This window comes from Pogoniulus pusillus, chromosome 16, assembly GCF_015220805.1.
Source record: "Pogoniulus pusillus isolate bPogPus1 chromosome 16, bPogPus1.pri, whole genome shotgun sequence".
NCBI classification, from domain to species: domain Eukaryota; kingdom Metazoa; phylum Chordata; class Aves; order Piciformes; family Lybiidae; genus Pogoniulus; species Pogoniulus pusillus.
In genome coordinates this window covers 23744837-23772366 of record NC_087279.1, presented here as the reverse complement: position 1 = coordinate 23772366, position 27530 = coordinate 23744837, and the positions used below count along the sequence as shown (strand labels likewise).

The 27530-nt window shown below is 50.9% G+C and overlaps 1 protein-coding gene and 1 long non-coding RNA gene across 4 annotated transcripts in view; one reads left to right on the top strand and one right to left on the bottom strand.

Annotated features, from left to right (window-relative positions):
• The window catches only part of LOC135182646 (uncharacterized), a 29780-nt gene extending 7264 nt beyond the window's left edge, over nt 1-22516 (bottom strand). The window contains exons 1-2 of the long non-coding RNA XR_010305259.1: nt 22446-22516; nt 3574-3744 (exon numbers count right to left, since the gene is read on the bottom strand). This is a non-coding gene — a long non-coding RNA (uncharacterized LOC135182646). The remainder of the gene's footprint in view (nt 1-3573; nt 3745-22445) is intronic.
• Nucleotides 21746-27530, top strand: part of ADAMTS9 (ADAM metallopeptidase with thrombospondin type 1 motif 9) — a 120436-nt gene continuing 114651 nt past the window's right edge. For all 3 annotated transcript variants that reach the window (XM_064157014.1, XM_064157013.1, XM_064157015.1), the window contains exons 1-3: nt 21746-22304; nt 22400-22788; nt 23941-24103. In XM_064157014.1, coding sequence (XP_064013084.1) covers nt 21749-22304; nt 22400-22788; nt 23941-24103 — 1108 coding nt within the window. In that variant the 5' untranslated portion in view covers nt 21746-21748. The remainder of the gene's footprint in view (nt 22305-22399; nt 22789-23940; nt 24104-27530) is intronic.

Genomic DNA, 27530 nt, shown 5'->3' with positions numbered 1-27530 from the left:
TGCAGAGGAATAATCTATGGCTCCATTTTCTCCAGTAAAACTTGCACCCAGACCCAACAACCCATTTTGGGAAGGATTGTTTTTCGCTGACCAAGAGGTGTTCAGAGATAGCTGGCATCTGATCTCCTTTTAAGCCTTAAATTGCAGTAAATCCTGTATTTATTTACTCTGTGCTTCAACCAAACAGGACATTATCCTGCTTTTGAGTTAACACTTCCAGTACTTGCCTTAGCTGAGCACTGCCTCCAAAGGTGTTGATATCTGCTCTGACTGAACAAGGAGCAGCACAGAGCCACCAACTCACACATACAACAGCTAGAACACTGAGTAGGATTTCGTGGCTCATGAGACACAGAGAATCAGAGCCAGCCTGTTTAGCAGTCTTTAAGTTGTACTACATGGATATAGCAATCCTTTGCTCCTGCATGAAGCAATCAGAGAGCTGGTAAAACACTGTGAAAGAGCTTGAGGTGCTGCATGGACACAGGATGTGATGCCTCATCCCTTTTCCTGCTCTTACAGAATAGAATCATGGAATCAATCAGGTTGGGAGAGACCTCCAAGCTCAGCCAGTCCAACCTAGCACCCAGATCTACCCAATCAACCAGACCATGGCACTAAGTGCCCCAGCCAGGCTTGGCTTCAACACCTCCAGGCACAGTGCCTCCACCACCTCCCTGGGCAGCCCATTCCAATGCCAATCACTCTCTCTGCCAACAACTTCCTCCTCACACCCAGCCTAGACCTCCCCTGGCACAGCTTGAGACTCTGTCCCCTTCTTCTGTTGCTGCTTGCCTGGCAGAAGAGCCCAACCCCACCTGGCTACAGCCTCCCTTCAGGTAGTTGTAGACAGCAATGAGCTCTGCCCTGAGCCTCCTCTGCTGCAGGCTGCACACCCCCAGCTCCCTCAGCCTCTCCTCACAGGGCTGTGCTCCAGGCCCCTCCCCAGCCTTGCTGCCCTTCTCTGGACACCTTCCAGCACCTCAACATCTCTCTTGAATGGAGGAGCCCAGAACTGGACACAGCACTCAAGGTGTGGCCTGAGCAGTGCTGAGCACAGGGGCATAAGAACCTCCCTTGTCCTGCTGGCCACACTGCTCCTGAGCCAGCCCAGGATGCCATTGGCATGCCCAGGTCCCTCTCTGCCTGGATGCTCTCCAACCACTCTGTCCCCAGCCTGTAGTGCTGCTCGGGGTTGTTGTGGCAGCCAAAGTGCAGAACCCTGCACTTGGCCTTGTTCAGTCTCATCCCATTGGCCTCTGCCCACGCATCCAGCCTGGTCAGGTCCCTTTGCAGGGCTCTCCTACCCTCCAACAGCTCCACAGCTGCTCCTAGCTTGGTGCCATCTGCAATCTTACTGATGCTGGACACAATCCCCTGTCTGGATCATCAATAAAGACACAGACTGGGAGTAAGGAAAATCTCAGTGGATATTTTCTTGAGGCCCCCAGCCTGTATGCAAAGGATGAGAACAGGGCTTTGGAGTGCCAAGAGTCACTTCTGAGATGGAAAACTCTTTGTGTTGTTTAATAATTCAGAGAACCTCACTCTCCCATGTCCACAGGCACTAACTAGCAGCTTCCTGCCTCTAATGGTACACCTCCTTTGCAGTGGGTTGCTAACAAACAGAGGTTTCTAGGTGCTCTGAACACAGGGAATGTATGCAGCAGGCTGGTACCTTATGAACCTAAACAAAGAAGACTTTTAAGTCTAACTATTGCTTTATTGCCTATTTAAGACTTTTCTAGATTAAATGTTTGTATAAAAAAGTTGTGCTGTCCCAAGGCAGTGGTTTCAGTTCTGCTGTTACTAATGCAGTGTTGCACAGACCCAATGAAAAGCTCGGTATGAGCTGTCAGTGTGCTCTTGCAGCCCAGAAAGCCAACCAGATCCAGGGCTGCATCAAGAGCAGAGTGGGCAGCAGGGCAAGGGAAGTGATCCTCTCCCTCTACTACACACTGGTGAGACCCCCTCCTGGAGAACTGCATCCAGTTCTGGAGCCCCTGTTACAAGAGGGATGTGGATGTGCTGGAAGGTGTCCAGAGAAGGGCCACAAGGATGATCAGAGGCTGGAGACTTCTGCTGTGAGGGGAGACTGAGGGAGTTGGGGCTGTTCAGTCCACAGAGGAGAAGGCTCCAAGGTGACCTTATTGTGGCCTTTCAGTATCTTAAGGAGGCATAAAAAAAATCTGGGGAGGGACTTTTTAGGCTCTCAGGGAGTGATAGGACTGGGGGGAAATGGAGCAAAGCTGGAAATGGTTAGATTCAGATTGGATGTTGGAAGTTCTTCAGCATGAGGATGGTGAGACCCTGGAAGAGGTTGCCCAGGGAGGTGGTGGAAACCTCATCTCTAGAGGTGTTTCAGGCCAGACTGGATGAGGCTCTGGGCAGCCTGACCTATTGTGAGGTGTCCCTGCCATGGCCTTCTTGTGGCCTGCAGTGTCTGAAGGGGGCATACAAAAAAGTTGGGAAAGGACTTTTTAGGCTGTCAGGGAGTGCCAGGAGTGGGGGGAATGGAACAAAGCTGGAGGTGGGGAGAGTCAGGCTGGAGGTGAGGAGGAAGTTGCTGAGCAGGAGAGTGGTGAGAGGCTGGAATGGGTTGCCCAGGGAGGTGGTTGAGGCCCCATGGCTGGAGGTGTTTGAGACCAGGCTGGCTGAGGCTGTGTGCAGCCTGCTCTAGGGTAGGGTGTGCCTGGGCATGGCAGGGGGGTTGGAACTGGATGATCTCTTCCAACCCTGATTGATTCTATGGTTCTAAAAGGTCTCTATAAATGCTCTGCTCTTACTAAGCTATAAATTGAGGCCAAGATCAAAGGCTCACAGGATGTTAGGGGTTTGGAGGGATCCAAAGAGATCATCGAGTCCAAACCCCCTGTCAGAGCAGGACCATCCAATTTAGCTCAGGTCACACAAGAACACATCCAGACAGGCCTTGAGAGGCTACAAGGAAGGAGACTCCACAACCTCTTTGGTGAGCCTGTTCCAGTGCTCTGTGACCCTTACAGTAAAGAAGTTCCCCCTTGTGTTGAGATTTGGCTTCCTGTGCTGCAGCTTCCATCCATTGCTGCTTGTCCTGTCCCAGGGAGCAGTGAGCAGAGCCTGTCCCCCCCTTCCTGATGCCCAGACCTCAGATATTGATAAACATTAATTAAATCCCCTCTCAGTCTTCTCTTCTCCAGACTAAGCAGCCCCAGGTCCCTCAGCCTCTCCTCATCAGGCAGTGTTCCAGTCCCCTCATCGTCCTCGTAGCACTCCCTTAGACCCTCTCCAGCAGATCCCTGTCCCTCTTCAACTGGGGAAGATGAACTTCTCCCATTAAGTCCAAATCACTGAGACAAGGCACTCACCTTCAAAGTTATCCTTGTCGATAAGGCTAGAGATGGTCTGAGCAGCAGCAGCAGCAGCTAGTTCAGGTGCATTTTTACTGAGACTTGATAACGTGTGCAGGTGTAATTTCTTTCAGCACAGAATCACTAACAAATAATTGCTACTGCTCTCCTTGTCCAGCTGTGCCTTGTTCTGAACATGCCATGAACTCTAAGGGATGGTTCCTTTGCAAGCAGTAGCTCTTACCTTGGCAAATCAGCATTCGCCCTCTACTTAGAAATGTCATTTTCTTCCCTTATTTGTTGTGGGGAAATGGCAGGGCACTCTGGTCACAGAATTCCTTTTCTACTTTTCCTCTCTTTTGCACTCTGCAAACCTCTGCAGTTCTCTTTGGCACAGCAATTCTTGTTGTATCAGCTGTAAATATAGAATCATAGAATGGTTTAGGTTAAAAGAGACCTCAAAGATCATCCACTTCCAACCCCCTGCCATAGGTAGGGACACTTCCCACTAGAACAGGTTGCTCAAAGCCTCAGAAAGGCAGAGCTTTACCTGTCTTGAGCATACTGCTCTCCATGATGTATAATGATTGGCTTCAGGGGGGTGAGGGTATGGATGCTCAGTGTTAGATGCCAGTTTCCTGGATAGGAGACACCTATTATGGATAGGAGACAGAGTGATTGGCATTGGAATGGGCTGCCCAGGGAGGTGGGGGAGTTGCCATCCCTGGAGGTGTTCAAGCAAAGCTTGGATGAGGCACTTAGTGCCATGGTCTGGTTGACTGGCCAGGGCTGGGTGCTAGGTTGGACTGGCTGAGCTTGGAGGTCTCTTCCAACCTGGCTGATTCTATGATTCTATCCTATGATACCTTTCAGGATAAGGTACACCTGCAAAAGCTGTGCAGCCAAGAACCCTTGTGGTGTTTGTCTGCTATGCAGGCTCATAGGATGTTAGAGGTTGGAAGGGGCCCAAGGAGATCAACAAATCCAACCCCACTGCTGGAGCAGGACAATCCTATCCAACACAGATCTCAAAGGAAGACATCCAGACAGGCCTTGAGAGGCTTCAGAGAAGGAGACTCCACAACCTCTCTGGGCAGCCTGTGCCAGTGCTCTGGGACCCTTACAGTAAAGAAGTTTCCCTTTGTGTTGAGGTAGAACCTCTTTTGCTGCAACTTACACCCATTGCTCCTTGCCCTATCCCAGGGAGCAAGTGAAAAAAGCCTGTAATGTCATGTATTTGATCATCAGCAATCACTCCTGATCCTTGCAGGAGGTGATCCTGACGAGACATTGCTGGGTGTCTCCTGGAATTCCAGCACTGGTGAGCAGGCACCACCATCAGAGGTTTTAAGATGGACTTCTGCTAATTTGTTTGGGTATGCACATGAAGGCTTTGATGTGCTTTACCTTGCTCAGATGGTTTGCTTCAGAACTGCAGGCTTTTTATCCAGAAGAGTACAGCAGGTGCTCAGGGATGGGTTTCTGCACAGTGTGATTTTCACTTGCTTGCTGCCTCTGTTGAATGGCAGAGGCTTGGTTTGTGTACAGCATTGAAAAAAGGCAAACTTCCAGTTCATGAGAGCTGTCTTCTGCATTTCAACATTGTCAGAAAACAATTGATTTTAATATATTGCCACTTCAGATTTAATTTTCATAGCTCTATTTCAATTACACAGACTAGTCATATATCTATATATATATATAGAGAGAGAGAGATGTTTTTTCCCCAATGGAGACCTTAAAAGCTGAATTTGCTTTCATTTCTTCCATTTACATTGATTAAATATCACCCACTAAATAACTCCCATAGCCATTAACATATGATTTGCTCACTAGTAATTACTTTGTCATCCTTACTTCCTCAGGCTATTTTCAACTTTAAGCCACTGTTAATCCATGACCCTAGTGCTTTGGTCTCCAGGTCTGAATTATATAAGTATTATGGAACAAGGATTGAAATGAACTACTCTTGGCTTTATTGCACAATTACAGTCAGCTGATTGGCTTTTCTATTTCCACCAGCTAAAATAATAGAGTAGATTTAATTCCTTTGTGAAAGGATCATGAGAATTGTGGTTTTTTTCCCAATGTGGCAAGGCCAAATAAGAAATATTTCTAAGAGGAAAGCAATAATGGGGGGGAATAGAAACTGTCTGCTTTTCTGGGTGTTCAGGATTGCTGCCAGGTGGCCACAAAGGCAAGAGAAGCAGGAATGGACCCCTCACTCTGCAGGGGCCATTGCAGTGGTAATTCAATAAAGAGAAAAGTGCACTTTGGTCGTGGAGCCGAAATGGGAAAGTGGATGCCTTTAAAGCACCTTTTTGTGGTGTGTCTCCTCAAACTCTTTCTCCTTCCATGAGACTGCCTAAAGAGCAGAACACCTGTTGAATGTCAGGTTTCTGTTTGGGTGCAGGAGTGCGGCATCGTATGGCATGGCTGTGTCTTGGGCAGGCTGGGCAGGCTGGGCAGCTTGCTACGGCTCCAGTCCCAGGCAAGAGCTCTGATTCTCCTTTGAAATGCTACCTCTAGGCTGCCTTTGTTCAATTGCTTACTTTCATGAAAGGTTGTAATCAGAAGGCCAGGCTTTTGGAAGGGTTTGCCTCCCTTGGATGATACTGGTTTCCAAGAGGCATGTAAATAAGGGGTCACATTCTCAAAAGGGAGTCCTGCCCCACCGGCAGTGCTGTGAGAAATCTGCTTTGCAGCTCCCTGGCTGTATTTAGGGAGAAACATTGTTGACAGACTGAGTCAGTGGTCCAAATTCTCCTCCCTTTATCCATGTAACCACACGAAAGCTTGTGCCTCCTATCCACAGAGTGTGCATGAATAATTTGCTTGGCATGGGACTGGAGCTAGCTAGCACAATAACTATGCTTTTGTAGGCTCCATATGTCCCTTGTCTTGGAGCTTTTCAAGTGATACAAAACTCTGGTACTGTGACTAAAATGAGAAAAGCCTGGGCAATGACTTCAGAAGCAGTTGGGAGTGACCTAAAGCTCATGAAAGGACTCTTGGCTTCAATGGTGTTGCTCCAAACCCATGAGTGGCATCCAGACCCTATGGAGATCCTGGAATGACCCCTGCAGTCTGCAGAGAAATGTGGTTTTTAATCACTGCAAGGGAGTCCCGAGTCCTACACACTTCAAACATTCCAGAAACCCCAGAGTCTTTAGCTGTGCTTCTCAACACATGCAGCCAGCGTGCACAGACGTGGGCCATCCCTCTCCTCCTCTCTGCACCCAACAGCCTTGGTGCTGGAGAAAGTGCTGGAAGGGAAGTGTAAACTTTCTGTTTACATCTGTAAACAAGATAAGGTACAAACTTCCTTGCTTTGGCCCTCCTCTGACCTCAGCTGTGAATGGCAAGGAGCCTCCCTTCCCAGAGCTGCAGGAGCTTCCAGTTTCTGGGGCAAAGTTCCAAGGGGCAAAAGCTCTTGCGAAAGCCTCTGCGGGAATGTTCCCAGCTGCTGTGCTATTCATACACCGCCCGGGGGCTCTTGGCTGTGCCACTAGGGCCAGGCACTGCTGTGCCCACACTTGCAGGGCACTCCAGACACCGCCTGCCGCACAGGGAGGCTGGCTGCAGTTGCACCTATTCCCTGAAATTAAGAAACAAGCTCCACACACTTCTGGCAAAGGGCTTGGAGAGAGGCATGCATGCTTGGACCCAGACTGGCCAAGGGCAGGCAGCCGTGCCGCGGCGTCACACGCTCCTGTCTTCTCCTGCAGGCTCTGTGCTGGGTCCAATTAAGTGGCTGCAAAATAGTTAAGATTCACACAGTATCACAGGATCACAGTATCATCAGGGTTGGAAGAGACCTCACAGATCATCAAGTCCAACCCTTTACCACAGAGCTCAAGGCCAGACCATGGCACCAAGTGCCACGTCCAATCCTGCCTTGAACAGCTCCAGGGACGGCGACTCCACCACCTCCCCGGGCAGCCCATTCCAGTGTCCAATGACTCTCTCAGGGAAGAACTTTCTCCTCACCTCCAGCCTAAATTTCCCCTGGCACAGCCTGAGGCTGTGTCCTCTTGTTCTGGTGCTGGCCACCTGAGAGAAGAGAGCAACCTCCTCCTGGCCACAACCTCCCCTCAGGTAGTTGTAGACAGCAATAAGGTCTCCCCTGAGCCTCCTCTTCTCCAGGCTAACCAATCCCAGCTCCCTCAGCCTCTCCTCGTAGGGCTGTGCTCAAGGCCTCTCCCCAGCCTCGTTGCCCTTCTCTGGACACGCTCAAGCATCTCAATGTCCCTCCTAAACTGGGGGGCCCAGAACTGAACACAGCACTCAAGGTGTGGTCTAAGCAGTGCAGAGTCCAGGGGCAGAATGACCTCCCTGCTCCTGCTGGCCACACCATTCCTGATGCAGGCCAGGATGCCACTGGCTCTCTTGGCCACCTGGGCACACTGCTGGCTCATGCCAAGCAAACACAAGCATAATTAGATTAAAAAGCTACTGGTGCATTTTCTTATTGTTATAGATTTCAAGGGATGCAGAAAGAAAAAGATCTACTGATAAAAAAGGAGCTGCTTCCTAGGCACGGGAACCTGACTCTGTGGTGACCTGGGCAGGTGGCCTGAAGGAAGGACAGGAGAAGAGAGGTGGGGCATGAGAACAGGCTTAGGAAACAGAGCAGAAAAGCAAAAGGTACTTCTGTGCCCGAGAGCTGTAATTGTAGCCCCTGGAACTGAGAGATCTCCCAGCCCTTTCTTGCGGAAAGCTTTGGCAATCCTGGCCTGGCTGCATGTGCATGCCAGGGTTAGGGTTAGGGTTAGGGATGGTGGTGGAGCTTTTAATCAGGACTTGCCTAACTGGGATTCTCACTTCCATGCCTGCTCTGGCCACTCAGTGGAACCTAAACTATCACATTTGGCATCAATGCCAGGCCTAAGAGCAGTGCAAGGCCAAGCTTTTTAACACCTACATTGCATTTGCAACAAGTTGAACAGTGACAATTGTGTCTCCCTAGGAGGGACTCAGACTCCTCTTTTCCTGGCGCAGCTCAGCAGAAGAGCACAATGATAACATGTCTGGCACAGACCACACAACTGCAGTTCCCTGGGAGAGAAGTGCTCGAGTATGGCAGTGTTGTGGCCTTACCTTGTTCTTATCCTGTCACCACCAAACCATCACCATTGGCATGTCATGAAGTGGCCCTAGCAGGGCAGGAGTTTTTAGGTGTTTAAGCAATGCAGATGCTTCTCTTTTCCTCTTGTGCTGCACAGCAGCTTGCAAAGCAGAGGCTTGAGGACAGTTGCAAGAGAGAAGAGTCATGGAAATAGTTCTTGGTCAGAACTGTTAGTAGGCTGAACATGAGGCAGCAGTGTGCCCAGGTGGGCAGGAGAGACAATAGCATCCTGGCCTAGATCAGGAACAGTGTGGCCATCAGGACAAGGGAGGTTCTTGTGCCCCTGTGCTCAGCACTGCTCAGGCCACACCTTGAGTGCTGTGTCCAGTTCTGGGCTCCTCAATTCAAGAGAGATGTTGAGGTACTGGAGCACAGCCCTGTGAGGAGAGGCTGAGGGAGCTGGGGCTGTGCAGCCTGCAGAAGAGTAGGCTCAAGGCAGAGCTCATTGCCAAAGGGAGGTTGTAGCCAGGTGGCCAGGTGAAGGTTGGTCTCAAGTTGTGCCAGGGCAGGTCTAGGCTGGATGTAAGGAGGAAGTTGTTGTCAGAGAGAGTGATTTGCATTGGAATGGGCTGCCCAGGGAGATGGTGGAGTCACCATCCCTGGAGGTGTTGAAGCAAAGCCTGGATGAGGCACTTAGTGCCATGGTCTGGTTAACTGGACAGGGCTGGGTGCTAGGTTGGACTGGGTAATCTTGGAGGTCTCTTCCAACCTGGTTGATCCTATGATTCTATGATGCTACCACACCTACAGAGAGGTGGTGGCACTGGACCCCTTCTGATGATCTCAGTAGGAATATGTCGTGACAGATCTGGAACTGCTGACTCCTGGCCCAGAGGCCTATTTTCTATCCATAGCAGCCTTCACAAACTTCCACGCAGTCAATTGAACTCTGCTGCTCTGAACCAGATGGTTTTATATACACGTAACCAGGGCTACAAAGCTAGGTTCTGACTGTTGAGAGGGGTTGACAGAATCAAACAGGATAAGCATGTGTTTGCTTTAATGAGCCTAGTACTACATCTCCTTTTGCAGGCAGTGGCCCTTTTGTCCCTTGGGGTGGTTGGCTGATCCATGGGTGCTGGGTGATGCCAGCGTAGCTCACAAGCTGTGACAAGTCCAAGGCTTTCGGCCATGTGCCAGCACCTCCCTGCCCTGGCTGCTGTGTGAACACGAATGTCAGCCCTGTTGGTAGATTAAGTGGCTCAGATTTGGACAATTTTCTGGTTTGCATATGAGCTTTGAGTTACAAAGAGCCAGGGGCAGAAACCTGCTATGAAAGCAGTATACAGAAACAATGCTGCTGCTATGGGCAAGATTTCCTCTCCCTAGAACAAATGCTCCTCTTAGCTGGCTGGTTAGCGTGGAGTAACGCATTAACTGAGTGTGATAAGGCAGGGAAACTCTGCTATCAGCTCCATGTGCAGGGCTGTGTTTGTTCTGTAGTTAGCACAAAGGGGTCTTGGTCCCTTGGTAGGCCCTGTCATGTCAAAACAATGTCAGTTAAGTCAACAAATCCATTCATGTTACAGTAATTTCCAAGTCCTGCTTCCTCCCTTTAAAAATTCTGGATGGAAATGTTAGGGATATTTAAGAATTAAGCTGATAAAATGGGGAGAAAACATGGAAACAGCTGGCTCAGGAGCATGAGCCTGGCTCCCACTGTCAACATTCAGTGATGTTATTTACATTCCAGTGTATACAGAAAATAGAGAGGCCTGGAAAATGTGATACGTGTATCCCAACATCCATGCATCCTAGGACAGGGATATATCGACTTGATGATCTGTGAGGTCTCTTCCAACCCTGATGATACTGTGATACTGTGATATCTCCTTAGCAGAGCTGCCCTATCTGCAGGCATCACAGATGTGCTATCCATAGCTAAATCTGCTATCCATGCACACATTTAGCCTGGAGAAGAGGAGGCTCAGGGGTGACCTTACTGTTGTCTACAACTACCTGAGGGGAGGTTGTGGCCAGGAGGAGGTTGCTCTCTTCTCTCAGGTGGCCAGCACCAGAACGAGAGGACACAGCCTCAAGCTACACCAGGGGAGATTTAGGCTGGAGGTGAGGAGAAAGTTCTTCCCTGAGAGAGTCATTGGACACTGGAATGGGCTGCCCGGGGAGGTGGTGGAGTCGCCGTCCCTGGAGCTGTTCAAGGCAGGACTGGACGTGGCACTTGGTGCCATGGTCTGGCCTTGAGCCCTGTGGTACAGGACTTGATGATCTATGAGGTCTCTTCCAACCTTGGTGATACTGTAATACTGTGATCTCCTCGGGTCTGCCATGCACCTATGGGTGATGAGGACCCTTAGCAGGGTCATCCTCATTAGGAAGCTCCAAAGCCTCTAAAAACGTCTGGGAAAGGAATGTCACATCCTCAGGATGGGATCTATGGGAACTCTGTTCCTGGTGTCATTAGCCCCTGCTAGCCTAGGTAATAGTGCTCTGGTCCTTTTTGCAAACTGATCACACTTGGATTTCAAAGCAGGTTGGGTGCATAAAAGCAACATTTAGCTTACTGGCAGGTTGCTAGCTACCTCCTTCAGTCACACTGCCTATTCCTACTGACATCCTCATGGGTGCTGTCCCAGCCCATCTCTCCCTGCACCCAAAAAAATAAAGTAAGGCTCAGTTTAAAAATCTTGGCAGTTCTGAGGACTGACCCCTGCTTTTATGTGCTTAGTTGACAAAATCAGCTGCTTGCTTCACTGACCCAAAACAGATAAAAAGAAATCTCTGCTTGTGCAGTGAATGATTAATTGGTGAAAGAAAGTGCTGCAGGATAGCATCTGGGGTGGACACTGCATGATGTTAGTCTCCACGAGTCAATATACCACCTCTGGATGAGGCACTTAGTGCCATGGTCTAGTTGACTGGATAGGGCTGGGTGATAGGTTGGACTGGATGACCTTGGAGGTCTCTTCCAACCTGGTTAATTCTATGATATGATTCTATGATTCTCTAAAGTTAGAGATCCCTGCTGGCTGTCCTCAAAGGAAACAAATCCAAAGCCAAAGTGCTGCAGGATAGCATCTGGGGTGGACACTGATGATGTTAGTCTCCACGAGTCAATCTACCACCTCTAAAGTTAGAGATCCCTGCTGGCTGTCCTCAAAGGAAACAAAACCAAACCCTTCTCTCAGCACTGCCTGCATTTAGATGCAGCCTACACTATAAGTAATTACAGCTGATGATCCTGACAAAGAAATAGTCTATGGTAAATGTAAATTCACAAGATCCTTCCAGGCATACCAGCACAACTGGCTCCTAAAAATTCTTCCCAAGCCATCTGGTGCCTTATCTCTGTAGCCAAGCTGTACAGTAACTCTAAAAGGGGAATGTTGCTAGCAGGCTTTAGTCTCAGGACTGCAGGTTGCCTTGGAAGTATCACAGCAGGCTCTGAACCCATCTCCAGGCAGCTCTGGCCGTGTGAATGCTCCGCTTCATTCTATCATGACCCAAACTGACCAGCTATGGACCTTCAGGGAGATCCCTTCTGTGTGTGGTTTTGGAAGGGAGGGAAGGAGTTACAGGGAGAAACTGGAGACGCTGTGTGCTTCCAAACAGGGATTTACACTCCATTAATTCTCTCTACGGTGGTGCAGCCTGAGTGGCATGACATGAATGTGGTTACGAAGGCTGCAGCCAGCTCACAATCATTCATGTAGCTCTCCCTGCACCTGCAAGGGAAACATGTGGATTCTAGCTCTGCTCCTACACAGACTTTGCCATCAAAAGTGGTATTCAGTGAATGAGAGGGCAGGAAGGCTGGGAGAAGAGGTGGATGATGGAAACAGCTGGGAAGGAGAGGACAACTGTTTCAGCTTTGCAGATTGTCCAAAGTTTGCTCTCCTGTGATTGCATTCCACCATTTCTGAGCCTGCTGCTTTACACCTCACCTAAACTCTCTGGTTTTGAAAACACTGAATTCTTCCTGCTAAGTGCTGTATTTTGGCAGAGCTCGACACTGAAGTAACAAAGCCAGGACTACAGGCACTTGGCAGCAAAGCAGCAGTACAGGAGATGCTTCTGCTGGAGCAAGGGATCCTGCCTTGGCTGTGTCCAGCTACTCAGGGTGGGTGATGGCCATCATGAAAAACAGGCAGGTTATGGCAGGGTCTGTGCCTGAAAAAAGGGCTTGCTCACCTCTCACTTGTCCAGGGAAAGTACAACATCTGTGGGGAGAGACCAGCTCCCTTGTCAGAGTCACCTTTCTGTGCTGACTGCAGCACACGAGCATCCCTCACCCATTCCTTAGCAATGCTGCTTTCAGAGGATGTGAGGAATCTGGGTGCAAGGGGGTAGGAACACATGGGGGAGGCAGCTCCCTCCTCAGAATATCATCCACACAGCAAGTTGGAAACTTACTGGAGGTTGTATCTGCTGCATTTAAGCAACATCTCCTTCCTTTAGCACCAGGGAGCAATCCCACATGGCTGCTCTGGTCTAGTGCACCATTAATTGCATGATGGCCCCAAATGAGTCAAGCAATAGAGCTACCTTTTCCCTCTCTGTGACAGTCTGTGCTGACAATTGCAGGATCACAGATGTCAGGAGTTGGAAGGAACCTCCATAGAACATGGAGTCCAACCTCCTGCCAGAGCAGGGTCATAGAATCCAGCACAGGTTGCACAGAACCACTTCCAGACAGAGCTTGAAAGTCTCCAGAGAAGGAGACTCCACAACCTCTCTGGGGAGCCTGTTCCAGTGCTTGACCCTTAGAATCAAGAAGTTCTTCCTCATGCTGAAGTGGAACTTCCTGTGCTGTAGTTCATACCCATTGCACCTTGTCCTACCACAGGGCACAACTAAGAAGAGTCTGTCCCCTCCCTCTTGACCCCCAGCCCTCAGATATTTTATAAACATTGATTAGATCCCCTCTTAGTCTTCTCCTCACTAGATCAAACAGCCTCAGGTTCCTCAGCCTCCCTTCACAGGTCAGTGCTCCAGCCCCTTCATTAACTTCATAGCCCTCCCTTGAACTCTCTCCAGCAGATCCCTGTCCCTCCTGATCTGGGGAGCCCAAAACTGAATGCAGTATTCCAGGTGAGGTCTCAGCAGGGCAGAGTAGAGGGGGAGGAGAACCTCCCTCGATCTGCTGGACACATTCCTCTTGATGCAGCCCAGGATCCTATTGGCCATCTTGGCCACAAAGGCACATTGCTGTGCCATGGATGTTGTCCACCAGCATTCCCAGGTCCTTCTACCCAGGGCTGCTTTCCAGCAGATCACCTCCCAGCCTGTACTGCTGCAATTTATTGTTCCTTCCCAGGTGCAAGACTCTGGACTTATCCTTGTTGAACTTCATTAGGGTTCCTCTTTGCCCACCTCTCAGTCTGTCCAAGTCTTGCTGAATGGCCACACAGCCTTCAGGTGTCTCATCCAAGCCTCCCAGTTTGGTATCATCAGAAATCCTCAGCTGTCCCAGCAGCATTTTAAAAGGCTGTGGTGTTTGGTGCTGCACTTCAGGGAGCAGCACCCTAAAGTTAGTGAGAAATGTGTTTTTTTTCAAGTTGCTAATGTGGTTCTGGGTGCTCTATATGCTCATTGTGTGGGTATTAGAGAGCATGATGTGAGCTCCTAGAAATTACAGAGCCTCCAATTCTGTACCTCCCCAGGGGAGTGGGAGTTTTGTTGATGAATATTGACAGGACCTAGATTAGGCCCAACACATTCCCATTCTTTAGCCATTGACAATTTTTTTAATGGTTTTCTAATCAGTACAAACTTAACTACTGCACAAATGCAATAAAATTGCAAAGGCTTCACCCAGGGAGATGTCACTGCTTGTGACACAAAGAATCATAGAATCATAGAACCAGTCAGGGTTGGAAGGGACCACAAGGAGCAGCCAGTTCCAACCCCCCTGCCATGGCCATGGACACCCTACCCTAGAGCAGGCTGCCCACAGCTTCAGCCAGCCTGGCCTCAAACATCTCCAGCCATGGGGCCTCAACCACCTCCCTGGGCAACCCATTCCAGCCTCTCACCACTCTCCCGCTCAACAACTTCCTCCTCAGCTCCAGGCTGAACCTACCCATCTCCAGCTCTGCTCCATTCCCCCCAGTCCTGGCACTCCCTGACAGCCTAAAATATCCCTCCCCAGCTTTTTTGTAGCCCACTTCAGATCCTGGAAGGCCACAAGAAGGTCACCTGGGAGCCTCCTCTGCTCCAGCCTGCACAGCCCCAACTCTTTCAGTCTGTGCTCACAGCAGAGCTGCTGCAGCCCTCTCAGCATCCTCCTGGCCCTGCTCTGGACACTCTCCAGCATCTCCACAGCCCTCTTGTAATGGGGGCTCCAGAACTGGATGCAGTACTCCAGGTGGGGTCTCAGCAGAGCACAGCAGAGGGGGAGAATCCCCTCCCTGGCCCTGCTGGCCACACTTCTGCTGCTGCAGCCCAGGCTCTGCTTGGCTCTCTGGGCTGCAAGTGCACACTGCTGGCTCCTGCTGAGCTTCCCCTCCAGCAGCACCCCCAAATCCCTCTCCTCAGGGCTGCTCTCCAGCCTAGCACTGCCCAGCCTGCATTGGTGCTTGGCATTGCCTCGACTCAGCTGCAGGACCTTGCACTTGGTCTTGTTGAACCTCCTGAGGTTAGCTTGTGCCCACCTCTGCAGCCTGTCCGGGTCCCTCTGAATGGATTCCTGCCCTCCAGCCTGGCTGCTGCACCACACAACTTGCTGTCATCAGCAAACTTGCTAAACATAGTTTAGGGGAAAAGACCTTGGTATCTGTAAAGCTGCTTGGCTTTTCCCTGTTCTGATGGGTATTTGTATTGGTTTATCTCTGGAGGCAATCTACCATTTGAGGAAAGACTGAAAGCAACACTCCTAAACCAGAGTTGTACAGTTTAATGATCCCTGCACTGAAATATTCCACTGTGCGTTTATGCCGTGTGCAGGCTTGAGAGGGAAGGCAGAGCTGATCACAGGGGTCTCTGCCAAACTGACCCTCTTGGTCTCCTCTTCTTAAGGTGATGGTGATACCTCACAGACCTGCTTTGATCATTAGTTTGTGTGAGCAAAAGTACATAGCTTGAGGGGTAAAGGTACCTGAAGACCTTCCAGCATTCCCAGGTTGCCTTTTGGTGTGGGATTACAGAACATCTGCTCTGTTTATTCCTCCTAGTATTGCTGCTAACGTTTTGGCAAAGGCACCTGGAACACAGCACATGCTCGTTGTATCACAAGGCAGAAGTGCGTTCAGGTTCTGTTTGATTTACAGCCTGTCGAACACAAAAGATGAACCAATGCAATGCTTCGCTTGATGGTTTAATTTGCACACAAATGGGAAGGTACAGCGAGTGGTTCTCAGCTACTTTAGGACCTGCCTAGGATTGATACCTGCAGAAAAAAAGGGTAGGGGATGGGTCTGCAAGTGTTTGCCAAGCCAAAGGAATCCCCAGGCTGCAGAAAGCCCCAGAAGTTGGCTTCTGTGGAGGTGCATTTTCCACAAGAGAGATAAGAGGTGTAAGCAAAAGCAGCAGTGTGAGAATGGGCTGCGGCAATGCTGGAAGCAAGGGAGGGGCGAGCTGGAACCAGCAGTTTTAAGCTGAAAGCCTCAGGGGATCTCTGTGTCCGTCCGTGCTGACCTGAAGGCGAAAATCCCACACATTCGCAGCGTCTACGTGGGCTCCTGCTGTTCCTCCCACCCACTCCCTCGTTTCTACTCATCTATCTGTTTTCCAGAGTCAGAGAAGTTTCTAAGGCAATCCAAGAGTCAGTTTCCTTGATTTGAGTGGAGACTTTTGTTTGCCTTTCCTCTTTCACCTTCTGTTCCCAAGCGGTGGTTCCCCACCCAGGGAAGGAGCATGAATGGTGTCTGCTTGCATTTCCACTGTACCCAGCTTGTGCCTGTGGGCAGAGGGTTGGCTCCCACGGGACACAGCTCCCACTGCAATGCACTGGGTAGGAAAATATTTAAGGATGCACAGTTTGACCCAGGACCAAGCTGAAGGACATGTGGATTTTATTTGTCAGGGTGACCTCGGGTTAGTCACTTCAGTGTGCACATCTTGGTACCCAGAGGGCTGGGGTGGGACGAAAAGTTCGGTTCTGCTCTGCAGCACTCTGGCACATCATCTTACATCTCACTCTGCCATCAGTCCAGGTGGGACCAGCGTATGGGCCCACAGGGGTCAAACTGTGGCAGCAGAGATAGAAGTACTGTGCTGGCTTTACAATCGATGGCAGCTACCATTTCCCAGCCCTCTGCAGGCTGGAGGAGCAGACTCCCAACCAACCAAGTGACCCCAATGCAGGGCATGGCTCAGGGCAGGGACAGAGAGCCCCATGGAGAAAGCAGGAGCTCAAGTAGCTACTGTTGACTAATCAAATTGTGTATCTAAATCCTCTTAGCCAAGATTGAAAAGAGATGGCTTGGCACAGATAAATTTAAAAGTGAAGTATAAATCAAGACCTTGCAAGTCTCATCCCCTCCAAGCACATGTGAAAGCCTTAAAACAACTTACAAATCCAGCCTTGACACAGTTGTTGAAAACATCCTTTTATGCAAGAAAAAAAAGCTTCCTAAACGGAGAGAAAGGCAGCACAGAGCTGTACCCATGTGTACCAGCATAGGCAGATGAGCAAGAGAGAGGCTGAAATCCACCACCAAGCAGTCGGCTGTTTGAAGAGAATGAAATCTTTCACTTTCTGCCCACAAAGATTAGACACAAGGAGAAAATGTTTGCTGCTTTCAGTTATCTTGTGGCATTGAAGAGCAACCATCAAAGGAAAACAGTCTGCCTCCTGGGATAATCGCTGGGCAAGCAAGTGGATGCAGCAGATAAAGGAAGATGACGCTCACTGGGACAGGCTGAGCGGCAGGGAACAAAGGCAAGTGGCTGGGGATTGCCCTCACCTATGGGGATTGCCCTCACCTATGGGGAAAAGACAATGGTCAGGAGGGAGGGAAGCAGTGCAGAAAGCGCAGGCAATCTGTGTTGCCCAAGTGCGTTTTTGCTGCAGTGTGCGCTGGCTTCAGAACCTGAAGTTTTGCTGTGGTGATCAAGTTCTCATTTCGTGGTTTCCAGAAGCATTTGCAGCACAACTGCTGCACTATTTGCACAGGCAAGATTCCCAGTGTTTTAAGGGGATTTTTCCATGGGTAGGTATGGGCTCTTCAGGGGTTACTTTTGGCTGGGTGAGGATTTGGAATCGGCACAATTACCATATCCTAAGTATTAATAGATCCTTCCTAAGAGGAAAGTGATTTGAATTTAAGATGGTAGCTTAGTTTCTCCAAACTTCACATCATTCTATTTACTTATCCTAGAGCTTTCCTTCTGCATTTCCTAATCTCCAGCTGTAAAGGCTCAAAGGGTTGCACAGCATACAACTTTTCTATGTATCAGTGGAAATGGCACTTCAAGTAGGTGATGCCATACTCCTGGTGTATTTGAGCCTGAATTTGGCCCTGGGAGCACTTTCAGCCCATTCCCAGCTCTGCCTCATATTGAGACCTGACCAGTCCCTCCATGGGTCAGCTCCACTCTTCTGAAGGATGGAAGGGGTTTGTTTCTTGCTCACCCTCAGGTCTGTACATGCCAAGGTTTCAGATCAGTGAGAGCCCGTGTGCTGGTTTCAGGCTAAGTGGAATACTTGAATGAGATGCTCCTCTCCAAGATGGCTTCTATCCATTCAGCTGAGTGCCAAACAGAAAAGCCTAGCCCACCCAAGTCACAGGTACATGCTGCTGCTTCTCACCCCATGCCAACTCCTGAGCTCCTTTGAAACCCACCCCAGAGACAAATGAATTGATTAGCTTGCAGAAAACCAAGGAAAAAAAGCAAAGTTCTGGTAGGTCTTCCCACGTGTGTGAGCTCAACAGGAGCAAGGCTGCTCCCACCAGCACCAGCACAGTCACAAGTGGATGCTGAGGCTGGGAGCAGTGGGATGCAGGGTGGTTGTGAAATGGGAACAGTGGCTGCCCTGGGGCACTCTGCAACCCAGATAAAGCAGCAGCAGACCTGTTTCCCAACACCATCGGAGGAGATGAGTGAAGGTTGCACCCCTCTCCCCCAGGACATCGGCAGGACTAGCTCCATGTAAGCCTCCTCCCCTCTGACTCAGATCCAATGCTATGCTCAGCTTTTTGCCTCTTCCTCAGGCAACTCAGCTTGCTGTTCTTTGCTCCCCCTTTGCTGACCAGCAGCTCGATATAGCCCAACACACCCAACTGGCAGCACCAGCTCGCCCACAGCATTCCCGGAATAGGTGTCCACACCCACCTGAGCATGGGATACGACCTTCCCTTCCCCAGCCGGCACTTCTGGGGCAGTACCCCAACCTCCAGCACCCTGTATCCCTCTCCCTGTGAGGTTTTACAGTTTTGGGGCACACATGCAAGTTGTGGGAAGGTGCTGGAAAGCTGTCAGGGGATCGGTTAATGTAAAGGGTGCTCCTGGCAGCCTGGTGGAGCAGTGCTGCATCTCGGGGCATGGACACGCATGACAGCCGTGCTGTATGTCATCTATTTGATGATGAAACTGAGGAAGCCTTAAGAATCAGGCTGAGAAAACATTCCTAGAGGGTAGATGTTGAGATACTGGAACATGTCCAGAGAAGGGCAATGAAGCTGGTGAGGGGTCTGGAGCACAGCCCTGTGAGGAGAGGCTGAGGGAGCTGGGGGGGTGCAGCCTGCAGAAGAGGAGGCTCAGGGCAGAGCTCATTGCTGTCTACAGCTACCTGAAGGGAGGTTGTAGCCAGGTGGGGTTGGTCTCTTCTCCCAGGCAGCCAGCAACAGAACAAGGGGACACAGTCTCAAGTTGTGCCAGGGGAGGTCTAGGCTGGATGTTAGGAGGAAGTTGTTGGCAGAGAGAGTGATTGGCATTGGAATGGGCTGCCCAGGGAGGTGGTGGAGTCACCGTGCCTGGAGGTGTTCAAGCAAAGCCTGGATGAGGCACTTAGTGCCATGGTCTGGTTGATTGTCTGGGGCTGGGTGCTAGGTTGGACTGGATGAGCTTGGAGGTCTCTTCCAACCTGGCTGATTCTATGATTCTATTACATTTGCAATATAGCATAGTGGGCATGGTGTGTTGGTTTGATGCTTGGACTTCATGATCTTAAGAGATCTTTTCTGACTTTAATGATTCTGTGATGTTAGAAGATTCCCCTTTGCAGCCCTCCATCAGCCCAAGGCTCACTGTGACTTTTCCAACTTGAGGAGGACACAATTCAGCGTGGGACGGGTGGGGAAGCCACACTCTATCACGTGAATCAGGAAAGGCCAGGCAAGCCAGGTGCTTGTGTGGCACCCCAGCAGGCTTCCCAGACTGGAGTTTGTCTTGCTCCTTCTGAGGATTTTTCTCTTTGTGTGTGTGCATAAGCAGTCAGTTATCAGCAAGGATAGGAAGGTGTCACTGTGCTGCCCTTTGAAGCACAAAAAGCTGGTCCAGATTTGCTTGTGATCAGCTGAGTGCATGGAGACACAACCACAGCCGTATTGGAAAAGCTGCCCCTGGCAGTAGATGACACCTACTAAAATGGGTACATCACTGATCAACTACCTGAAAGAAGGTTGTAGTGAAGGAGGTACTGGTCTCTTCTCCCAGGTAACTTGCAAAGAGAGTAAACAGCCTCAAGTTGTGTTAGGGGAGGCTCAGGCTGGATATTTGGATATTAAATTCTACTGAAAGAGTGGTCAAGCACTGGAACAGACTGGTCCAGGAAGTGGTGGAGTGACCAGCCCTGAAAGCGTTCAAAAACCCCTGCAGACATGGCTCTTTGGGGCATGGTTTAGTGCACATGGTGGTACAGGGCTGACAGTGAGACTTGATGATCTTAGAGGTCTTTTCCAACATTAATGATTCCATGATCCTACACACCCATAGAGGAAGCAGTGAGGCACCTCTGCTCCCTGGAACTGGTGGAGCATCAGGTAGCTGTTGCCTATGCTTACAGCTGCCCTAAGGCTGGACACAGTGAGAAGACTCACCACTGTTGTCAGAGCCAACTGCACTGAAGGCAACTCAACTCTGGAAGCATCCCAGGTCTGCCAAGCTCCCAAAGACACTATGGGTGAGTTACCTTATTGCAAGCATCCAAGACTTAAATTAGACATGGTTTACAACTGTGGGCACAACGCTGTGCCGAGAGGTTATGTTCCATTGCACCCTACCCTGCCTTAAAGGTGTGATGCTTTGGGGTCTCCACCAATGCAGAGAGATTTCTGCACCATGCTCTGCTGTGCAGGGCTGCTGCTCAGGGTCTGCCTAGAAGCCTGAGCACAGAGTTGGACACTGGGCTTTGCAGGTGATGCTTTGCTTGCTTTGACTTTTACAGATGTACATAATTAATACTTTACTGCTAAGGCCTGAAGTTTGTAGGGCTTCACCAGTTAGTCTAGAAGAGCCAGGATGTAGTTTTGCCCAGAATTAGGCTCTGCATTGACTTTTTAATGACCCTTTCTGAGAAAATACTTCTATTTCTGTTCTTTGTCCCAAATCTGAGCAAATAAAGAAGAGAGCTTTGCAATTTTCTATGGAAGTGTAAATCTGAACTTTCCGTGTTGGGGTTTTGTTGTTTTGGGGGTTTGGTTGGTTTTGGCTCGTTTGCCTTGCCTACAGGCTCACATCTTTCCCCATTTGGAAAACAAACCAAAACACCAAAAATAAGGGTTTAGGTTTGAGGAAGGGTAGAAGACAATGTGTAATTACATTTCACTCTAAAAGCCGCCTTAAATTTTTATAGGAAGCCTCCAAGTTATACAAATAAACAAACTGAGATAAGGAAATAATCTTCCTTTCCCCTCAGGGTGCCTGAAAACAGCACACTATAAAAATAACCCTAAAGAAAAGTTGCTTTAAGTGCCTCATATCTGAGAAATGCAGAAGCAAGCAGCTGCTACAACACCGAGTGTCAGATGGGGGATGCTTCGATAGTTGGTCCGCTGCTTTGAGCTGTCTTGGGAGGGAGAGAAAAGCAAAAGGCAAAAGATCAATTATGTAAGGAAACTCGGCGCGCCTCCCGGTGAGTGACAAAGTGGCTCTTCCCCACGGGACATGGCAGATCAGGCAGCAGCCGGTGCCACCCTGCCGGGGCCACTTTGCGTTTTGCCAAGGAACTGCTGGGGAGCGGCGGCGGCGGCCGGGGATGCGGGGTGCCAGCTCGCCCCCCTCCCTCCCCCCAGCCCGCCACATCCAGCCACATCGAGGGCTTTTCTTGGCGAAAACCTGCGATTCTGGCGTTCCTCGGGAATGAAAGAAAGTGACATGTGGAAGTGGAAGGGGCGGAGGAGGGCGGGCTGTCCCTCTCCGGCAGGGCGGGCTCTCTTCTCCTGCTTGATCTATGGAGCCCGCCCCCTTAAATGGAGCGCCCCGTCCACCAGCCCGACGGGGGGAGAGGCGGAAAGCGAGGGAGAGCAGGCAGGCAGGCGGGCGGCCGGCCGGCTCCACCGTGTCCCGGCCCGTCCGTCCCGGCCCGTCCGCCTCCCGCGCATCATGCGCGGGCCCCGGCGCCCCGCGCCCCGCCGGCCCGCCCGCCCCTAACGCCGCCCGGCTCCGGCGCCTTCCCCCGGCAGCGCTCCGGGGGGCGGGGAGGGGGAAGAAAGGGGGCGAGGGGAAAGGAAAAAAAAAAAAAAAAAAGGAAAAGACAAACCCAAGGAAAGAAAAAACCCAAACAAGCAAACAAACGAAAACCCAAGCCCCACAGAGCAGAGCCACAAGAAGGGAAAGGGAGCAAAAAGAAGGAGGAAAAGAGCCCGAGGAGAGCGGGGAAGACGGCGCTCCTCTGAGGACAGCGCGCAGCACCATGCAGCTGGCGCCGCTGGCGCTGGCACTCACCACGCTCTTCATCGACGGCTTGAGGACAGGAGCGAGGAGGCAGAGGCTGCACCCCAGGCAAGGTAAAGGGGGTGCTCGGGGAGGGGGGGAGAAGGGAGGTACAGTTGGAGGGGCTCGGACTCCCGGCTCAGGGGCATGTGCTTCTATTCTCTCGCAGCCAAGCTGCTGGAGAAGCTCAGCGAGTACGAGATAGTGACTCCTACCCGGGTGAATGAGTTCGGCGAGCCCTTCCCCACCGATGTCCACTTCAGGCGGCGGCGGCGGAGCACCAGCGCTGCCCCCGACGCCTGGACGGCTGCCTCCGCCGCCTCCCCCAAGGCTCACTACAGGCTTTCTGCCTTCGGGCAGCAGTTCCTCTTCAACCTGACGGCCAGTTCGGCCTTCATCGCCCCGCTCTTCACCGTCAGCCTCCTGGGAGAGCCCGCCGCAGACCAGCGGCGCCTGTACGCCGAGGCGGCCGACGTCGACGTGAAGCACTGCTTTTACCGGGGTCACGTCAACGCCCACCCGCGGCACACCGCCGTCATCAGCCTCTGCTCCGGGATGGTGAGACCACCACGTCCCCGCTCCCGGCTCCGGCCCCGGCCCCGCCGGGCACCCAGCGGCGGCGCGCCGGGGCGGAAGCACAGAGGAGGAGCAGGGCGAGCGAGGGTGGGCAGAGGGATGGGGACGGCCCCTTACCCCCGCCCCCGCGGCTGGGGCTGGCGGCTCTGGCTCCTCCCAGTTAGGGATTTCTCCCAGTTCGGTCTTCTTGAGTCGTGTTCCGGCACCGGGACGAAGCCCGGCTCCCGCGGCGCAAGTTCTGGGGGAAAAACTGCCACCCAGTGGCACCCCGAGAGGGAGATCAGCAAGCGCAGCTCCCCGGACTTGGGCACCCTCCTGTGCCCGGAATGCCGACAAGGGTTGCGAAGGGATGATTTGGGGCTCCCCAGCTGCAGGACAGTGGCACGGCCCGCGAAGGACTGAAGGCAGCACCTCCTGCCGTCCTGCTGCCCTCCACTGCAGAGGGATACGGGGCAGAGCTGACCCATTCGGCTGGCCTAGAACCTGCCAACAGCCCGGGTTGTTCTAGGTTCTAGGTGCTCCCCAGGGGGTTTCTGCTGGCCTTCGTCTGCTCCAGGTTCTTCCCTGGGTGTGTGACTGGGTGTGCCCCCCGCCCTGTCACTGGCCGTACGTCCCAGTCTAGGGTGGCTGCAGGATGCTTTTTGTCTTGGGTGTCGTCTGTTTGCCCGCCAAAGCCCTGCGCTCGTAATCAGGTGCAGCTCGGAGCGTCGGTCCCTCCTCATGAGCAGGGGTTCACTGCCTGGATCCCTCCCACCTTACCCCTGGGTTTAAAGCCTGCCTTGCGCTGCGCTGCTCTCCCAACAGCCCACTGTGATTAGGGCTGCACTGAGGCCTCCAGTATGCTGCAGCGTCCTCTCTCTTCAGGCAGGAGTGGCTTGGTAAATGTCACTGGCATAGAGACAGAGTTCGAGAGATGTGTCCCTCTCATGCTCCCTGCCTACAGATTAGTAATTTGCTTTCTGTAAATTCCAGTGGGGTGGCTGCAGGGAGCAGCAGCCCACTGTGACAGAGCCTTCACAGGGGTCGCTGCGGTACGGGGCACTTGCACACCTCCCTCCTTAACGTGGGGTAGGCCTGTTCCGTGGTTTGTCATTGCCTAAGACTGACTGCCTGTTCCTCTCTGGTCCCTCTCAGCTAGGCACGTTCAAGTCTGATGATGGGGACTATTTTGTAGAGCCGCTGCTATCGCTTGAAGAGCAGGAGTATGAAGAAGAGCACAACAAACCACATCTAGTCTACCGGCACCGAACACCTCCAACCAACTCTTCAGGAGATAGGCAGACTTGCGACACTCCAGGTACTCCGTTTGTTACTCCATGGCTTGGCACTTAATGGAAGGGAACTAATTAGCAGTACTACCTGCTAGAGTAGGTTTGCGTGGGAGCAGAAGTGATGCAGAGATGAGGCATCCTTCCAGATCTGGTGGCATGTGCGCTGGGACCAGGCTCATGGTGCTACTGTTGTCCTGGAGAGATGTGTCATGCCTGTGCTTTCTAGTAGTCAGTTCTAAGGAAGTTGTGGTCAGGAAAACTGTTGTGGTTTTCATTTCATCCTGGCTGTAAGGCTGGCAAGAGATCCTCTGGGCTGTCTTCCCTTAAATATCCCATGAGCCTTTAAACTTCCTTTCTGAACTCTCCTATGTGTACTGCTTAACCATCCTAAGCTGATAGACTGTCTGAAATTCTGGGTTTGTCCTTTAAAGGGTATCCTTCTGTTTTGGTCTTGCTGTGCTCCAAGTCTCTCTTCTCCAAACCTGGTTCTGAGTTTCAATGTCTTATTTCTTTCTAGTTAGTGGAAATGAGAAGGCCCTAACGTCCATCCTGACAGTTCTTCCCTTATTACTCTCTTTCCTGTGGTTCATTTTGAAAGGCTTTTTTCCTTGTGGCCCTTCCTCCACTAGCACCATCTCCCTGACCTCCTCACTCCCTCTTTCTAGTCTTTGCTCATATGAAAGAAAGCAAGATTTTTATCTCCCTTTCATGTGCCTTGGTGTGCAGTAGTCTTGCTCCTACTGTCCCTATTATCTCTGGTGGCCTCCTGCTCCTCTCTGCTTCCCTGACTTCCTGGTTTTCACAACTAATCCTCACCTTTGGCAGCAAATACCTTCGTTCTCTCTGAAGAAGCTTATTCCTTTGGTCTTCTGTTTCGCCTGCTGTTTTGAACCCTAGCTTTGGCCTGCAGCTAGATCTACAGGAGCTTTAAAGCCCTAAACAGTAGACCTTGGCTGGCTTCCCTTTGATGGGCTGCAAGCTGCTCATGTGCTGCAAAGCAGGTGGAATTGCTCAGGGAGTAAAGGTAGCACTGGAGAAGCATGGTGCCAAACTTAAACTGCATTTAGCAGACGTGATTCATTTGGCACCCGTGACTGCGGATTGTGGCCATGCTATTGAGCTGTCAAGTCCGTTTGGCTTGCACTGATCATGCCAAGTCAGAACATGCTCTGGTGTTCTGTGACCAGTCAGACCTGATGTGCTAGCAACATGTGTTTCTTCCAGAGACACATGGGTACGTGTCCACATGCAAACATACCTGCTGGGGGACAATGGTACCTCTCACAAGGCTGTTGTTGTTTGTTCTTCCAAGGGTTACTGCTGGACTATGCCATTCTGGTTTCTCTCTTCCAGCTGTTTCTGCTCCCTTTGAGATCAGATGCAGGAGACTCAGAACAGTTGGAAAGAAACATGGAATCTGGCACATTGCATCAGTAGCCCTTGGAGGAACGGAGCAGCAGATCACAGGACTCATTGAATCAAAGGTAGCTGGGAGGGTTCTGACATTTGCTTTTTTCTTTTACTCTCTAGTGTTATTCTATTTGCTGTATTTTACTCACTCTATCTTAGCTTCTATTTAGGGCATTATTCTTCTGAGTCATGATTCACAAGAATAACACTTCCTCTGTGATATTACCTACATAGCATGCGTCTCTTTCTCCTCTTGAAATGTGCTTTGCTTCTTGCTTGTCTTTGTTCCCTTGCTCTTCTCATTTGCTTTGCATAGTGGAGGGAGAAGGTCTTGTGTCTCCAATACAAGTTTGTCTTCCAGATAGCTGTGACAGTCTTACTTTTTCTGTTGTCCTCTTCACCTCCACCTTTCCCTCTCTCTTTTACTGTTGTCCAAGTTTTGAAAAGGAGCAATGCTTTGGTCAGCCATGGATGGTGAACAAGTCTTGGTCATTTCACTTAAGAAGTACAGGCTATCTTGGGCTATGCTGAACCATGGTGTTCCCCTAGGGGTTGTGCTTGGTGGAGAGAAGGTATCTCACATGTCTCTGGAGCAGAGGGGAAAGTGCAAAATCTAGCAGCTCTGGTTTTGGACAGGGTACATGTGTTGCTGAGAAGAGAGGAACGGTTTTGTAACAGTTTGGGAGTTAGAGCTGTAGGGCATTGTGTGAGTCCAGTCTTTGTCAGAAGGATGTGTGAGGAGATGCATTGCATTGCAGGCTTCTGGCAGGCACTGAAATTTGCTCAAAGAGGAAATCCCTGCACGGGAAATCGTAAGCACCCACCCTGCAGTGAGCAAGGGAGCCCACGCTGCTGGGCAGTGGTGCTATTAAGAATGGCTTTCTGATAGTCTTCTTCCTGGAAATGATTAATAAGCAACATACTGGTGTGCCCTTGCCATGATGATGTAATTATAGACTCCTTGCAGTATCCAGGAAAAGTTCCCTTGTGAGCTGACTGACAGATTGAGTAAAAGCTTTCATTTCCAGCCATCTCTCTGGTGTTGCTTTTAGTTCTCAGCATCCTCAGGTCAGCTTAGAAAAACAGGTATTTGATTTTGTTAAGTTTTCATTAGCGGTTTCTGATAACGTCTTTAGGACCTCTGACATATGAGACACTCTGCAGATGTTGTGAAAAAAGGAGATGTTTCTCCTCTGAATACTGATGGATATCAAATGCAAACTGTGCTCTGCATATGGACTTCCCTAGCACCGGGGTCTCCTGGCAGCGTGCTCCAGCTGCCTGGCGTATAGCTCAGCCGCCGCAATAAAACCTCCTGACAAAGTTCTCCTTGGGGTAACAGGTTAATGCAGCTCCACTCGTAGGAAATGGTGCAATTTCTCCTCCTTCCCTTCTTTTAGCTAGTACCGTGAATCAATTTGTCATCTGGCCGAGGATCTGGCAGAGCAATTAGTGGTGTTTTACCTGAGCAGCCCTGCCGGGATGGAGACTTGGCTCGGCTGACAGCGTGATGTCACCAGGTGCAGTGCGGCTACCACCCATCGCTTGGCGACGGCGAGCTCTTCCGATCCCAGTTATTAAATATCCGCTTTTCTGGGGTGGAGGAGGAAGAGAAAAGAAATTCTTGATCCTAAAAAAAGAAAAAAAAGGAAATGGCTCATTGCAGAGCTGGAGCGTGGAGCTTTCCTGCGCCCTGTGGAGGAACAGTCTGACACTGATGATAAAAGGCGAGTAGCTGCATCCTGCAGCATCACGTGGAGGCCAGCAGCAGCTCTCCAACCCCTGCCCAGTCTAACCTCCTGCCAAGAGGAGATCAGTGAGCCCTACCCACCGGTTTCCATGTCAGACCCCAAACATTTGGTCTCGCAGAGAGATGTCCAGCTCCAGATGCCAACAGAGCAGGGCCTGTGGTTGTCACCTAACTAAACCACTTCAGGCCACCTCTCAGTCTGTCTTACTCCCCCTTTTTGCTATCTCTTCTTTCTCTCGTGTCCCCCACATTGTTTAACATTGATCTGTTTATATGTGTGTTTTGGTCGTTGG